Source organism: Paramisgurnus dabryanus, chromosome 24 (assembly GCF_030506205.2).
Source record: "Paramisgurnus dabryanus chromosome 24, PD_genome_1.1, whole genome shotgun sequence".
Taxonomy (NCBI): Eukaryota; Metazoa; Chordata; class Actinopteri; order Cypriniformes; family Cobitidae; genus Paramisgurnus; species Paramisgurnus dabryanus.
The window spans coordinates 13,101,441-13,117,517 of NC_133360.1; the positions used below are offsets into that span (position 1 = coordinate 13,101,441).

Here is a 16,077-nt window from a genome sequence, read left to right on the forward strand (position 1 = left end):
ATTAACCAATGAAATGAAGGTTGCATATAGAATAACTTAATGGGGGCATGGCAGCTCAACCTTGAAGAACAGAATCTCCTGTGCTTGTTCTTTGTGTGTGTGTGCAGGGCCGTGCACAGACCTTTTGAGGGGCATGTGCTGAAACTGAAAAAGGGCACCCCCTCCAAATAAATATCACTTAATAATCATCTTAATAGCTTTATATTTATTCGCTATTAATGATTGAAAAAAATCACTATTAATGAATGAAAAATTACATTTTATGATAGCTTGGCATTATACAGTGCAAAAGATATCTGCCCTTTTAAGTTGGCTTTAACAATTTACATCCTGGGTGTTTGTCTGTATTAGGCCTATTTGTAGTCATGTTTTTGTGAAGTGCTCTTGTGTACTCGCTCTTATTTAATTGTAGAATATATTAATTTTAATTTTTTCCTCTGCTTACATAAAGTTACATTAAAATATGTTTGAAGAAAAAAACGTATTCTGTTTGTTTTATAAGCTAATTTTTATTATTTGGTTAACATGTTTGTGTGATTGATACGTGATTGAGAAGAGGGAAAATAGGAGATTAAAGATCAAAATAGGAGATAATACTATACTATAGCCATACCATAAGCATATTCAACATGTATCTCTGCCTACCTGGCAAAAACTGTGCTGAGGACCAGGAACCTTGGTCTTTTGAAGGTGCAAATAACTGCATTACTGAAAAATATACTAAATACTAAGTAGACTTAACTCTATGCAGTTGATTTCAGAATAAAAAGTTATGAACCAAATAATCATACAACAATCATACAACTCCCTTGACTAATTCAATGCATAAGATACATGCATATACAATAAATTATATCCAGATTGCATACTATAATGAGTGACAGGGCAATATAATGTACATACTTGTATCCTTTACACGTTTTTCGTCTCTATCCAGTTTTCCCAACTGGGCATCTGATGTCTAAGACCTTTCTAATCTGATATGTTTTTGGTGTTAATGTAGGCTAGACATTTTAACGATTTTAACGATTGAGACGCGTCATGAAAAAAAAAAGCGGTAAAAACCCGACCGTGCATTCCGTATTGTTGTCACGGGTGCCCTTCACATGAGTGAACACTTGTTTAAAAACTGCTCGCGCTTTGTCAAAAACTCAATTTGGTCGCAGTTTGGAGCTCTTAGTGCCCCCTGATTGCCCACTCGACCAATCCCGTCTATGGATAATTCGGCTCTGCTCAAATTTATAAAACATGCGCCGTTATATACATACTAGTGTTTCTTTCGTAATGAGACAGCATTGTACTCAAACAACAAGATACTTATTTACCATTGCAAGACGTTCAGCTGCCTCTGACTGCTGTGGAACTTCAGCTCGCTGCACTCAGGGGGCGGAGTTAAGATGTTTGACCAGGGCCGGCCCTGGCCAATTTGCTGCCCTAGGCAAGATTTCACCTGGTGCCCTTTAGAATCATTTTGTTCATAAACTTACACAGAAAAAAATGCAAAGCTTTGTCTAGTTTTTCTTAATTTTGAAAATATTTTGGAAACACACGCATGCACGCACGCACACGCACACATACACACAATACCCTGTCACTCAGGCATTTGGTCTTGACATTGTCACTGAAAAGGCAGTTTAAAATATAAACCCAGAATTCAGCGAACGTCAAGAACAAGAAAACGGAAACAACAATCAGACAGAGACGCAGGATTTAAATTACGTTTCACAGACCATGTTTAAATTTCAATGTTTCTGCACAGAAATACCAACTTTGTCTGGTATTAATAAGCTGCACAGTGGCGGTGCTGAAGGCGCGTGATGGCACATATGCACAGATATTTACGTGCAATCTATTGGAAAGCGGAGGAGTCATTAGTTGGGTTAGTAAAATAACGAAATTATAGCTTTTAAATAGAAGAAAAAAGTTTTTTGTAAAGAGATATATGTTTTTAAAAGTTTAAAACACACAACCCTTCTCCAGGGGAAGTAAGCTACTTTTCTCCTTACGTGCCAACCCAGTCTCACCCCATTTCGTCAATATTTGACGACACTTGACCATTCGTCATATGTTGACGTGAAGGGTATACCTTTCGCGTCATTTTTTGACGAACTGGGGACTTCAATACTATTACGTCCGTTGCATTCTCTTTCCTATTTTATTACCATTTGCGCATCGGTTTAGGGTTAGATTTACATAATGACATCCCTACCCAAACCTAACTCTAACCCCAACGCCAGGTGACAACTGTTTCTAACCCCAACGCCAGGTGACAACTGTTTAATTTCGCGTACACTGTTTAATTTCGCGTACACTGTTTAATTTTGCGTAATCTAACCCTAAACCGACGCGCAAATGGTAATAAAATAGGAAAGAGAATGCAACGGACGTAATAGTATTGAAGTCCCCAGTTCGTCAAAAAATGTGAGACTGTGTGTCATACGTGCAACCTATCGGAAAGTGCAGATGAGTTTGGTTAGTAAAATAATGAAATTATAGATTTAAGTACAAAATAGTATTTATATAAAGAGAAATATTGAAATAAAAGTGCAAAACTCTTCTTAAGTGGAAGTAATAAAGTAAAATAACGAATAATAATTATATAATAACGAATAATAGTCTCCAAAAGGTTGCACGTAAATATCTGTGCTGCCACCAGTACTCTGTCTGAGCGCGTCTTCAGCACCGCGGCCAGCACTCCAATGCGCAGCTTATTAATACCAAACAAAGTGAACAAGTTGCTATTTCTGTCTAGAAACATTGAAATTTATTTTAAACATGGTCTGTGTAACATTATGTAAATTCCGCGTCTCTGTCTGATTGTTGTTTCCGTTTTCTTGTCCTTGACCTTTGCTGAATTCTGGGTTTATATTTTAACTGCCGCTTCAGTGCAGTATAGCCACAGAGCTATTTAACAAGCACGATCTTCCGAGATTATATGCTACTAATAATTCATCAGTAACTGCTGTTTTCTTGTGCAAAATTAAATATTTATAGTTAAATGTTTATATACATATATTAAAAAAATAATAATTTGGGCGCACGGACGCCCCAAGGGGTCGGCAGCGCCCTTAGCATTTGCCTATTCCGCCTATGCACAGGGCCGGCCCTGTGTTTGACAGACAGTTTGAGCGGATCCAAAAATATGTATTTTTTTTATAATTTTACTTGATAAATATATTTGTAAAACACACAGACAGAGGTAAATGTTTAACAATAGCATTAATTTAAATATATAAAATGGTAATAATAAAACACCTCCAAAAAAGGGCACTTCGGAGTGTAAGGACAAAAAGGGCATGTGTTCTGCACAGGTTGAGCCCTATCTGTGCACGTGCCTGTGTGTGTGTGTGTGTGTGTGTGTGTGTGTGTGTGTGTGTGTGTGTGTGTGTGTGTGTGTGTGTGTGTGTGTGTGTGTGTGTGTGGTGTGGGTGTGTGTGTGTGTGTGTGTGTGTGTTTTCTTCCCTAACAGATGGTTTTTAATAATGATTAAAGTGTTTGCTTAGAAGTAGTATTGCAGTAAAAGATTTAATATGTGTTTATCTATCTAAAGAAGTTAATGTGTGCCTTATTCATATAACCAATTTTACGAATAATGAAATGATGTCATGATATTGAAATATGTTTTACATAATAATCACTTTTATCTTACAGCTTATGTTTTTTATGAATAAATGAATGTTTTATTAATGATTTGTTTTTAAGAAAGCATTATAACATGCTATGTGAAGTCAACCATATGTGAAGTGGAGGAGTACTAGGGAGGAACTGCAGGGCTCCCAGGGATGAGCGGAGAACAGTTTGTTTTTTCTTTGTCTGTGTGTCTGTCTTCGCCGGCAGGCTGAAACTGGGTGTGGGAGTCAGATTCAAGAGGAAGAGCGGCCTTTGTGGGTGGAGATTCTCAGAAGAAGATCGACGTCACATATTCTATAAATATACATGTTACTTCCTGAGCTGGATGTTCGCCACTTGAGACGACCCAGCGCGCTGTTAAACTTTTTCATATCTGATCAATAAATATTTGAACTTAGATATTTGTATCTTGTGCCTTTCCTCTAAATTATGAACATGCAATGGACGCCTTAAAGTCCAACACAAGGCATTGGTGTTTTTGTCTACAAAGTGTGCCAACAACAGCAAGTTTAGTGTTTATATTAACTTAGATGTGATCAGGAAGATTAAATCGATTAGACAAGCATTGTAACGTTAATACTAAGAATGTGGATATTTTGTTGTTTGCTTGCCAAGTTGTTAGCACTTTTAGAACACCGAAAGCAAATCATTACCGGAAGAAATACATAAACAAACTTCCAAATTACTAATTCTGATATAATGTAATGAATCTACCTGTTAATGCAACGAACTTCGGAAACTGTCGTCTTCGCTCTCCAGGCAGAGAGTGGACAGAGATGCTGCGGAGCGGGCGGGAAAACACGAAGTGGATTACTGGAATCAGTGGATCTTTAACGGAGCAGTAACAATAAAACAGCAAGATTTTTGGGGACCGTGTTTAGTCTATGTTCCGCGTTTTGCTGCTTTCCGCAAGTCTCTCATATTAAAAACGAACTAGACGCCCGCCTGAAAGGGTTTTTAAAATATGTATTTCATATTTAATAAAACTGTATAAATCATCACGCCGGCCGGATTGGACACCTTTGTGGGCCGTATGCGGCCCGCGAGCCGTATGTTTGACACCCCTGCTCTACAGGAAGCGCAGTATAAGCTTCTTGAGCTCTACCAACTAATACGGACTGAAACATAATTGTCCGATCAGTACTAGGCCAATCTCGTTCATCGGCGACACTTTCGAATAATGAAAAAAATCATTTTCATTAAATTTTGGTAGCAACCTCAAGTTACTTACTAATTCTCCGGAACGATTACGACTTCCCGAACCACCTGCTGATAGTTTCCCATCAGCCATAAGCTTTAATCTTTCTATTTGTAACTGATGATCTTGGGTTTGTCGATCCAACTTATCCTTATCAAATCCTCGTCCCTAAGTTTTTCCAACTCAACTTCCTTTTCCCTAAGTTCTCTTTCACACTCCGTAGCATGTCTATACATTTCCTTATCATGTGCCTACTGCAATTCTAACATTCCTTTCCGCTGTTCAAATGACAAGTCACTCATCACAAATGTTGATCCTACCGCAGCCGCGTCTGGCACCTCAATTATCACTCCACAATCAATCAGCTTCTTTTTGATCACTCTTCTCAATTTGTCTTTTCGCAAATGTTTATCGATACCCACCAATTTATAACTTTCTTCAATCCCCCACAATTGTTTCTTTGAACACAAATTTAATTTCTCTTCTGACGGGAAATTGATGAACTCCTCTAATGAAGTAATTTTTCACGATGTCCAAACAAAACACAGTGACCGATAAATAAGACACGATGTCATTCACAAACATCAGACACGATAAGATACAATCCGGCTCATAACCAAATCTCCTCCTAAACAACCCATACCCCAGCTATCTCAACCCTAACTCTTCTGTGTTTTCCCAAGAGTCGAGCCTCTTTAAGCAACTAATACCGCTGGTACAGAGCTGAACAATCAGTCCAGACCCGCCACCACGGCCGTGCACTCAAACCAGGAATACACACACAAAAAAAAAACTACAATCTATCTGGGGAGCATAGCAAATCATTTATGAGCCGCATTGACTTACCTGCCCGAAGACAAACACGAACAAACTGCTTACCTGCGCACACCTGATTCTTTTTCACTAATTACCACGCCATGTGCCTCTTAAAAGAAATGAACAACGAGCCCCCATATGTTACAACCGGCTCATGGTTGCAACATTAAAAAGAGGCAACACAGGCTGGTAAATAGAAAAAGAAGTTATGTTTGCATGCTTAAACATAAAGGGGCGGTGAACAGTGATGGGAATAACGGCGTTATAAGTAATTGGCGTTAGTAACTGCGTTATTTTTTTCAGTAACGAGTAATCAAATAAATTACTGTTTCCCCCGTTATAACGCCGTTATCGTTACTGACATTAAAATGCTGCGCGTTACTAAAATTGATCTCACTGAAGTGATTTTCAGCCGCGTATGCTCACTCTCTCAGCCAAACACTGTTGTTCTCTTGTGTGTGTGTTGGGAGAAACATAACTAATGATGATTGGTGTGTCTCTGTGTTAGAGGGTGGGAGAACCACATAGCTGATGGTGATTGGCTTAGTTTCCAACGTTAGCCAACCAGAGGCAGAGTTCACAAACAGGCACGCCCACTCGCACAGTCCGACTCCGAGTCTGAGCGAGCGAGCAGTGTAAAAAAGTCTGAGCAACTGAGTCACTTTGTCGCTAGATTTAGCAACTTTCTATCACTTTAGCGACTTTATAGGACTAATCTAGCGATCTTTTCTGACGTGGTTGGAGACATTTGTAAACTGACATGAAAATACGCGTCGTTTTCTCTTCTCAACGAGCAGCGGTGGTGCTGCTGCTGTGCCCCATCTCAAAGCACTGACATGCAGCCCGGTCATCGCGCATCAATCACTCGGAAAACACAGGCGACAGGGTGATGGCAAGTACAACAAGCTCAAAGGTAGCGATCGCAAACACGAAGTATAAAGCACTACTTTTCCATTTTTGATGTGAAACGCAAGAATGTTTGTGTAATGTGCAACTTATGCCCATGAAGAAAAAGTCTCTCCACGTCTGTGGCAAGTAATTCTGATCTAATAAAGCACCTCAAATCGTCACATGCTGCCAAAAAATTAGTGATTTCTCTTTAGTATTCATTTTAGTCATTTAACATATTTAATTTGTAAGGGGTATTCAAGTTATTTGAAATATTAGATTTTTTTAAGTAACGCAATAATTACTTTTCCTGGTAATTAATTACTTTTATAATAATGTAACGCAGTTACTAACTCAGTTACTATTTTTGAGAAGTAATTAGTAACTATAACTAATTACTTTTTTAAAGTAACGTTCCCAACACTGGCGGTGAATTAGTTGATTTTATTGTTTTATACTGTTGTCTGATGTCTACTTGTGATGTTCGCTTGGTTTTTACATTCAAAAACATTAAAAGCAATAAGTTAAATGCTATTTTGTAACATGGATTATGGCTCTCTGGAGAAAAGCTTCGTTTGAAGGGGCGGGCCGCATTGAAAACCTGGACGTAAACGCCCACTGCTATGATTGGACAGCTTCATTCCCCATCATTACATGTGGGAAAAAGTTTTAAAAACATTGATGTGAAAAAATAGCAGCCGAACACATATATGTTTGAGCCACAAACGATACTGGCTGCTAAAGATGATACACATAAATGACAATACGTATAGTAAAGTAGAAACAAAACTCGACGTGACTAAATTACCGTACACAACACAGTAAGCGCGCATCAGAATCTAAACTGCGGCTGATTAATCCTTATGACTAACTTTGTATATTTCGATTGTGCTTGTGAGGTTGCTCTTACATACACGTAACGTTACATAACACAGTTTTATGATAAAAAAGCTTTGTTGAGTGTTTGACCTTTCAAACGCAACTCGCCTAAATTACCGTATACAACACAGTAAGGGGGCATCAAAATCTAAATTGCGGCTGGTATGTCCTTCTTTATCACTAACTTTGTATATTTCTATTGTTATATTACAGTCGTATTGTTAAGTGTTGTACCTTTATTAATCATTTAATGTTTTAAGTAAATTAAAACAGTCAAACATACGTGTTTAGACACGGATGTTACAACAGGACATATCAAGCGACCTCTTCTAACAAAGCAATAGTGAAACGCAGTAACTTAAATAAAGTTAAATGTTTAACTTACTGTGTATATGGCTGTGTCATTTTTGTCAGATCCAATATTAGTGGTGCTTTTAATCACAGTCTCTCTGCAAATCCAGCATCGAATTCTGAATCTGCGGTACACAAAGTAAACAAACACTCTTATTCAAAAACAAACTTTATCCACGCATTCCTAATGTTATGTTCTGAGCCTCCGTTATCCAGCATCTGTGTTCTTCCCATAGACAGTTCTTCCACAACCGAAAATGCGTTTCCATGGTTACTCTATCATAACAGATCACCGCGTCAAAATAAAAGTCTCTCAGAATTTTTTTTTTTGAAAGTCATTTTGGTTACATTTGGCAATCTTTAAAGACATGTTTACTGATTGTTGAGACACACGTGTGTCACGCGAAGCTGTGGGCGGGGCTACAAAAGTGGTCGTTGTCTTTAGGTATGGGGAGGTGCTTCAATTCTACTTTGACGTCATATTTCTCAGAATTCCTCACTCTGTCGTAATACTGGCTTGGTGCCAAAAACTGTTATATTTCAGTAGCACAGACGTTTTCAGTTCTGAAATTTGCAGGATGTTCATTTAAAGGTAGGGTAACAGATTTGATCCTGAAACATTTTTTGTTATGCTGGTTAAAAGTCTCCTCACATCCTGATAGCAATCACTGTGTTAAGTTGTTTAAATGTATTTGTAGAAATTTATGTCATCTGTGAAAGGCGTAGGACCAAAAAATGTTCAACAAATCATAGATTTCGGTCCGAACGGACGTTTCCATTTTTGTCCCTCATACGTAAGCGTAATTTGAATGCCCACCGCGCAGCGAGGCCACGCAGACACCATACGTCATCGGCGCGTTCACGTGCGCTCACCTCCTGGTGTCTGTAAACAGTGAGAACAGCAAACTTTTCTGCTGAATTGACAACCAACACAGGAGGCACACAATGAAAGACATTTTTTTCAACAACAGCAAAAACTGCCTGGATCAGCAAGAGCAAAAACCCAAATTAACATCGGTAACTTTACTGCTTCACCACGAGATGAAACAGCTGCAGGAGGCAAAGGGTCTGAAAGGGTCGTTGCACTGTTTATTTTGGTAAGGTAGGTACACGATATGTTTGTATTGAGATGGATTCATATATTCTACTTTGATGAAACATTGTGTTGCTTATGAAATTTGTGTTCGTTTACGGATAAGCGTAACGATATAGTTACTACGTCTACACAACCGAATGTGTGCTTAAACTAATTCTGATGTAAACCAGTTGTTTGGTTATTTTGGAAGTGTTATTCGACTTTGTACTGCAAAGTTTTCTCACTGCTGAATGAGACATGAGATGTGACCGTCTGATCTGTGCGTGTTCATGTGTTTGGAAAGAAGCGTGACTTTGGATGGTGATTTGACTTGAGGGTGGGATCGGGATTTCATTGCTAGGCGGCTACCGTTAGCATTTTTCAAAATGTGTTACCCTACCTTTAAGTATGATGACCTCTTATATAACAAATTATCAAATTAAAATTGAGTATTTGATTCACCGCTCCTTTAAATTAAACACCTGGGGTCTCATTTATAAAGTGTGCATACGCACAAATAGGGGGTGGAAACGTGCGTACGGCAGTTCCCACACAAATGTTGTGATCTATATAAAAAAAAAATTTGGGAAAATGGGCTTGCAGGGTGGGATCTGAGGATGATTCATGTATGCACACTTTGCAGGTGATCTGTGATTTATAAAGGGAATATTGCTTTATTTTATAACTCTTAATATTTCTTGGTGTATGCCATTTTTGGCTTTTGTGTGTACGTAGACTTTTAGTAAGGATCCTACCTACAGTTTTATAAATGAGACCCCAGATAAGCTAAGTGTTACGCAAAATATTTTTATGGTTCTCCATGGAGACGTACTTTAAAGGCAAATGACGCAAGTGGCACATCCCATCAGATCTTGACTTATCTTATTTCAGTTTTATTTCACATAAGGACAGAAAAACACTTAAATTCAATCAGTTAATAAAGATCTATGAGATTAAACATTACTGGCAGATATGTTTGGATCAGATTAGGGTTGGTCAGTGATCTTCCAGGAGATTGGACATTGCTGATATGAGCGTGTATGTTTGGTCTTATCACCAAAAGTGTGGTTACTTCATGATAAATCAGCAAACGCTGATGATCAGCACTTTCCAGTGTTAAATGAAATAAACTGATCTGAATTCAGTGCATGGTTTAATTTCTAGCTTCATCTTCCTGGTCTGAGTCCATTGACTCTGTATTTAAATCAGAAGACGACTTCACTGTGCTTCACACATCGCTGGACTGAACAGTGACTACAATGAGCATCTTTTGGTTTATAACTACACTGCTACTGCTGCACTCCTGCACCCCAGGTAATGACTTCATATCAGGCTACACTAACTACAGCAGACAGTTTCTCATAACCATTTGAATAGTTTCATAAAACTCACATTAATAAGTTCTTACAATAGGAGGAAAAACACAGAATCACCATGCAAACAGACTTAATATCACATTTACAGTAATGTAGCTTGTAAGCATTAATATAAATGGAAACATCAGCAAAGGTTTTGCCTAATAAACAATCTCTCTTAGGTGTCGGTGTTGTTAATAGTAAGATGTCAATTCCACACAGCCACCCATACATGGTCTACATTCGTGACAAACATTCAGCATGTGGTGGATTTTTGATAAGAGAAGATTTTGTGATGACGGCTGCCCAATGCAATAGTGGGTGAGTAAAATAATATGCTAAGTGACTTTTGACACAAAATCTGTGTGTTGATAATTCACTGTAACTATAAAAGCTTAGTTGCAAAACTTCTAGTAAGGTATTTTTGTACATACTAACAGTGCAACCAACGTATTGTCAAAATAATTGTGTAAATCTTTTCTGTTGAGTTAAATAATGGCAATCTTTTAACATTTAGTTTATTTTGTTTGCTTTAGTCATCTCATGGTGTATTTGGGTGTTAATGACACAAATGATTTACCTGAGGGTATAGAGGTCGAAGCCTTCACATATAAATGTTTTGCAAAGAAGCCAGATGATGACATCATGCTACTAAAGGTTTGTCTTCGTCTACAAAATTTATTTTAGCAGCAACTAATACATTTGTATGTGCATTTTATATGCAATTTATAAAATTGTAACAATTGTATAAGGCATCAACTTAAGCAAAAAACATTACATGTCTTCCCGTTTAGCTGAAAACCCCAGTAACTCTGAACGAGACTGTGAATATAATTTCCCTGCCAGAAACTAATAGAGAGGAAATCTCAACTAACTGCATGGTCATGGGTTGGGGCCGGCAGGAATACAATGAGTTTACTCCATCAAGAGTCCTGAGAGAAGTGAACTTGACTCTTTTAGACTCTAAAAATTGTGACACACCTCACACTTTATGCACTCAGGAAGAAGCCGGACCAGCAGGGGTATTTATTTCATAAGCTTTCACTTTTCTGTTAAATAGAAACATATATTGATTGTATTGTTATTGTATTTAAAGGCCAAGTGCACAATGATTAAAAACGCTTTGGAAAAGGGAGTCGTGCCGACTACCAAAACACACTTGTAGCCAGTCAGCAGTAAGGGGCGTGTCTACTGACATCCTTGCCGGGGTTGCGTATGTGTGGGGCGGGTCTATCAAAAGAAGGTCCAAATTGGGGTAGGGGCGTGTTTGTTAAGGTGATTTCAAATATCAACATTGGCTTTCAAACATTGTGCACTTCGCCTTTAATAGTATATTTATGGCTAACTCAACCATAATTTCACTCACAGGGAGACTCTGGCAGTCCACTAATTTGTGGAAATGTCCCACAGGGCATTGTGTCTTACTACAAACACAAGTCTAGAAGCTACCTTACAATGTATACTAAAATCTCTCACTACCTTCCATGGATTCATGAAATGCTGAATGTACACAAACTATGGAAGTCAAAGCTGGATGCATTTAAAATATCTGATATTAGAGTGTGTATGATTGTAAAAATTACCAGTCCATAAGCCGGATCAAATTATTACTTTCTGCAGCTACAACCTACATTGTTTATTTGTATTACAAATAATCTCTACAACAGGTGTTATCTTGTAAAGTTTATTGATTACAATGATTTAATAATTGTGTTTCACGAACATGTCCTGTGTCTCTTTTGTCTTGTGTTTTGTACTGTAATTTTGTTTTTAGTTCTTGTTAAAACATGTAACTGTCACGATGTCTAGTTGGTGTTCCCTGGGTGGCCACTAGAGGCCTCTTCCCCACACTGTCATATTCACCTAGAACTGCATTTCCCATCATCCTGTCTGTGTCATCATTGATCATCGCACTCAGCTGTTCCAACTCACCTTGTTAGTGTTTGTGTATTTAAACCCTAGCCGTTTCTCAATACCAGGTACGCCAAACTCGGACTTGTGTCCTTTGTAGTTCGAACTTGCAAGTTCAGACTCGGAAGAACGAACTCCTGACGCGAAAGGCATTCTGGGAAACTTCGCTGTCATAAGTCCACACAAGTCTCCTCTGATGCATCCTCGATAAAATGGGCGGATCAAGAACACATCCGGGGATTTTGTGTGAACTTGGGCTTGATGCGAACTTTGAAATGGAACATGACTTGGGCCGCGGCTGATGACGTTTCACAAGTCCACAAGAACACAAGTACAGACAAGAACGCATATTGAGAAACGGCTCCTGTCTGTTCAAATTATGTTATGGAGTCCCCCTTATAGGTTACACTTTATTTTGATAGTCCACTTTAGACATTCTACTAGCTATAAATAACTTTGCAACTACATGTCAACTAACTTTCAATAATTTGCAACTATACGTCAACTAACTGTCATTAGAGTATTATTAGACTGTAAGGGTTGGGGTTAGGGAAGAGGTATAAGTTAGTGGAATAAGTTGACATGCACCTGAAAAGATACTTACAGTCAGTTAAATGTCTGTTGAGATATCATCACAATAAAGTGTTAGTAGATACTAAGCAGACAGTCTACTAATTCTCTAAAGATTGGTAGTTGATAAGTAGTTGCAAAGTTACTTGTAGTTAGTAAAATGTCAAAAAGTGGACTATCGAAATAAAGTGTTACCTTGTTATATGTCACACAGCTTTCTTGTATAGTGTTCTTGTTTGGTTTATGTTCTAGACTGTTTATTTGGATTTTGACCCTTTGCCTGATGGCTGAATACGATTTTGGATTACCCTTATTAAACTGCACTAGGTAATGCTGCTATACACAGAGAAGGAAGCCAGAGGCCATATTTAAATAAAATGTAACCATAAATTTTGTCTAGAAATTGTAAAACATAGACTGTTATAACACTATGGATGCCCTCAACAGACATCACTGATCACTACTGCACGCTAGCCAAGTTGACCATTGCAGTTTGTCCAATGGTTGAATACTGAAGATTTGTGAGCTCTCACACACGTCACAAGTAAGTTTATGCCACAATAATTCGGACCCAGTCACACTTAAGAAGATTTTACTCTACGACTTTGACAAACTCTGACCTCTGAGGATGAATTGTGTGGCAGAACAAACAAAAAAATATATGGCAAAGATATTGGCTTAAGTGCAAAGAACATCATATTTTTTCAATATCAGTTTTCTTTTCTTTCTTTTTTTTTTTGAAATAATTGGACGAAATTGCTATAGGTCTGTGGTTGATTTTACGTGGCTCATTAGCACAGTTTTACCGACTTTATTTTTTATGATTCACGAGTTCGCGCTTACATCTAATCTGATTGCGAGAGCATATTTTGCTTGCTATCCTGGCGTAGGGCTCTGGATCCGGAGTGTAGCTCGAACTCCGAATCCGGGGTATGGCCGAACACGGAGAACTCCCCCATCCCAAAGTGGGATAGAATAGATTAGAGTGGCGAGTTGGGGTGGTGGAGGGATGTTGGAAAACGATCTCAAGACTAAGGTAGGTAGGATGTCTGTATATGTAGTGTTTGGCTGATTACCTAATGAGATGCACCTGTGCTGAATTAGTTAATTATCTGATCGTGCTCCTCCTGAACCTTGTTGATAAAACATCATTTGTGCCAAATATTTATAAAATGGTTTAGTTCCAATCCTTGATTCTGATTGGTCAATAGCTGTGCTTTATTTACCAAAAAAACAGCGATGACCGCTTCACCCAACGTTTTTATTTATCACTGCGCCCTTAGCAACCACAGGTATCAGTTTGAGGAGGGTTTGTTGTTTTTATTTGAGCTTTCATGCATAATACACATTGGAAGGTTGTTGTTCATGGTCAGGGACTATTTTTATAGCCGTTTTATAAAAGCAATAAGGTACTTGAGGCAAGTGCATCGTAAATAAGTAACTCTGCTTCATGTCGTACCTAACAATGCCCTTCACCTGTTACTTATTCACGACACAACACAGCCTCTCGTACCTTATTGCTTACATATATGCTATAGACCCCTTCACGGTTCAGGTCACAGGCGGTTCCCACTGCGCATGTCGGGGTCAGAAAAGTCATTAGAGCAGATTGAGTTGCGTATTATTCGGTATTGTCAAAAATGCCTATTTACGTCGTGGGCTGTGAAAATCGCACCAGGTCTTCCGTTAAGTTTCCGCGATTCATGCAGAATCTCAAAAACAAAAAAATACAACATCTGCGGCTGCAAGCAATTAACGTGCAGACTGGAACAATGCAAATATCAAAGAGGCTTGTGTTTGTAGTGCTCACTTCATTTGAGGTAAGTCATCATTTTTCAGCCGTGTTAGATTAAATTATAAAGCCTGGATGGTATGAACAGTTTGACCCCATGCTGCGCGCGCACCCGATAGTCATTCAATGTTTACAAACCTTGAAGGGGTCTATTATTAATGTAAAATATATAGTTTTTTTTATATAATATGACAGTTTAAAAAACTAATTAAGTAGGCCTATTTATTTATTTGTAAATGCAGAAGGAGGAGCAATGAGGTAGAATGCAGGGTAGGCTGCATGTCTTTACAACTTATGATTTAAGTAACAAGACAAGATATCTACAGTCAAATATGCATTTTTAAAAACAATTTTTTTTAAACACATTTAGTGCAAATGTACCGACCCTCTGTCAATGCGGTGTCTTAATAAAGTATAAAAGTGAGCCTGTATATGTGCGCCTGTAACTGCACAAAACAAATTTAAAAAATACTGTAGTATGTAAAATAATAAATAGCTACAAAAATACAGCATGAAAACAAATGAATCATTATTTAAATGCTTTTTATTCTCTGCCGCAACAGCCCTTTTAATACCTATTTATTTATGAACCTGTAGGCCTACTACTGAACAGCGACTTTGGCACAGCTTGGATTACACAACAATTATGACGTTCTAGTTTGTACATCCTGTGCTGTGTAAACAATCATAACAGCAGTATTAAACTACAACACTGGCTCCACACACACTGCTGTGACCGGACATCCTGATGACACGTATGTCACAGGTCGGGGCGGAACACAGAATGTAACGTGCCACGCCCCTTCCTAGTTTCCACCTCGAGGAGGTCCCAAAGCCACCCCAATGACCAGACACACAAGGAATAAGTTATAATTAAAATAAATCTTTATTAAATTACTTAAAATCAAACAGGGGAAGGGGAAAGGGCAATTTAAAACAATAGTTCCTTCACGCCCCCAGGCGGGGTTTCCACGGGGACAGGGGGACAGAGTCCTTGGGGTTTGTTCTCTTGCACCCGTGGCGCGCTCCCCTTCTCCTGGAGGCAAAATCAGAGGAAGTGATTATCACACTGTACACAAATACTGATACCGGCCTTCTCCTTTCTCCTTCAGGTTCGTGTTGTGAACAGGGACGCGTACTGCAAGGCTGGGACGTTTCTTCCTTTTTCCAGGTTCGTGCTATAAGCAAAGGTAAGTGTTACCCAAGACTGGGACTTTTCCTCCTCTGCTAGGTTCGAACTGTTAGCAAAGATAAATGTTACACAAGGCTGTGGCTTTCTCTTCCTTTTCCAGGTTTGCATTGTAAGCAAAGGTAAGTGTTACACCAGACCGGGACTTCTTCTTCCTTTTCTAGGTTCGTGCTGTAAGCAAAGGGTAAGGGTTACACAAGACTGTGGCTTTCTCTTCTGTTTCTAGGTTCATGCTGTAAGCAAAGGTAAGTGTTACACAAGACTGGGACTTTTTATTCCTTTTCTAGGTTCGTGCTATAAGCAAAGGTAAGGGTTACACAAGACAGTGGCTTTCTCTTCCTTTTCCAGGTTCGTGCTGTAGGCAAAGGTAAGTGTTACACAAGACTGTGGCTTTCTCTTCCGTTTCTAGGTTCGTGCTATAAG

General features: G+C 38.6%; 1 protein-coding gene across 1 annotated transcript; it reads left to right on the top strand.

The window, feature by feature from the left end:
* Positions 1-10,390: 10,390 nt before the first annotated feature.
* Positions 10,391-13,028, top strand: LOC135721701 (chymase-like). Its single transcript, XM_065244136.2, has 4 exons — positions 10,391-10,513; positions 10,729-10,849; positions 10,987-11,214; positions 11,561-13,028. Exons 1-4 carry the CDS (start codon positions 10,398-10,400, stop codon positions 11,783-11,785), a joined length of 690 nt encoding a protein of 229 aa, XP_065100208.1. The 5' UTR covers positions 10,391-10,397; the 3' UTR covers positions 11,786-13,028.
* The last annotated feature ends 3,049 nt before the right edge of the window (positions 13,029-16,077 follow it).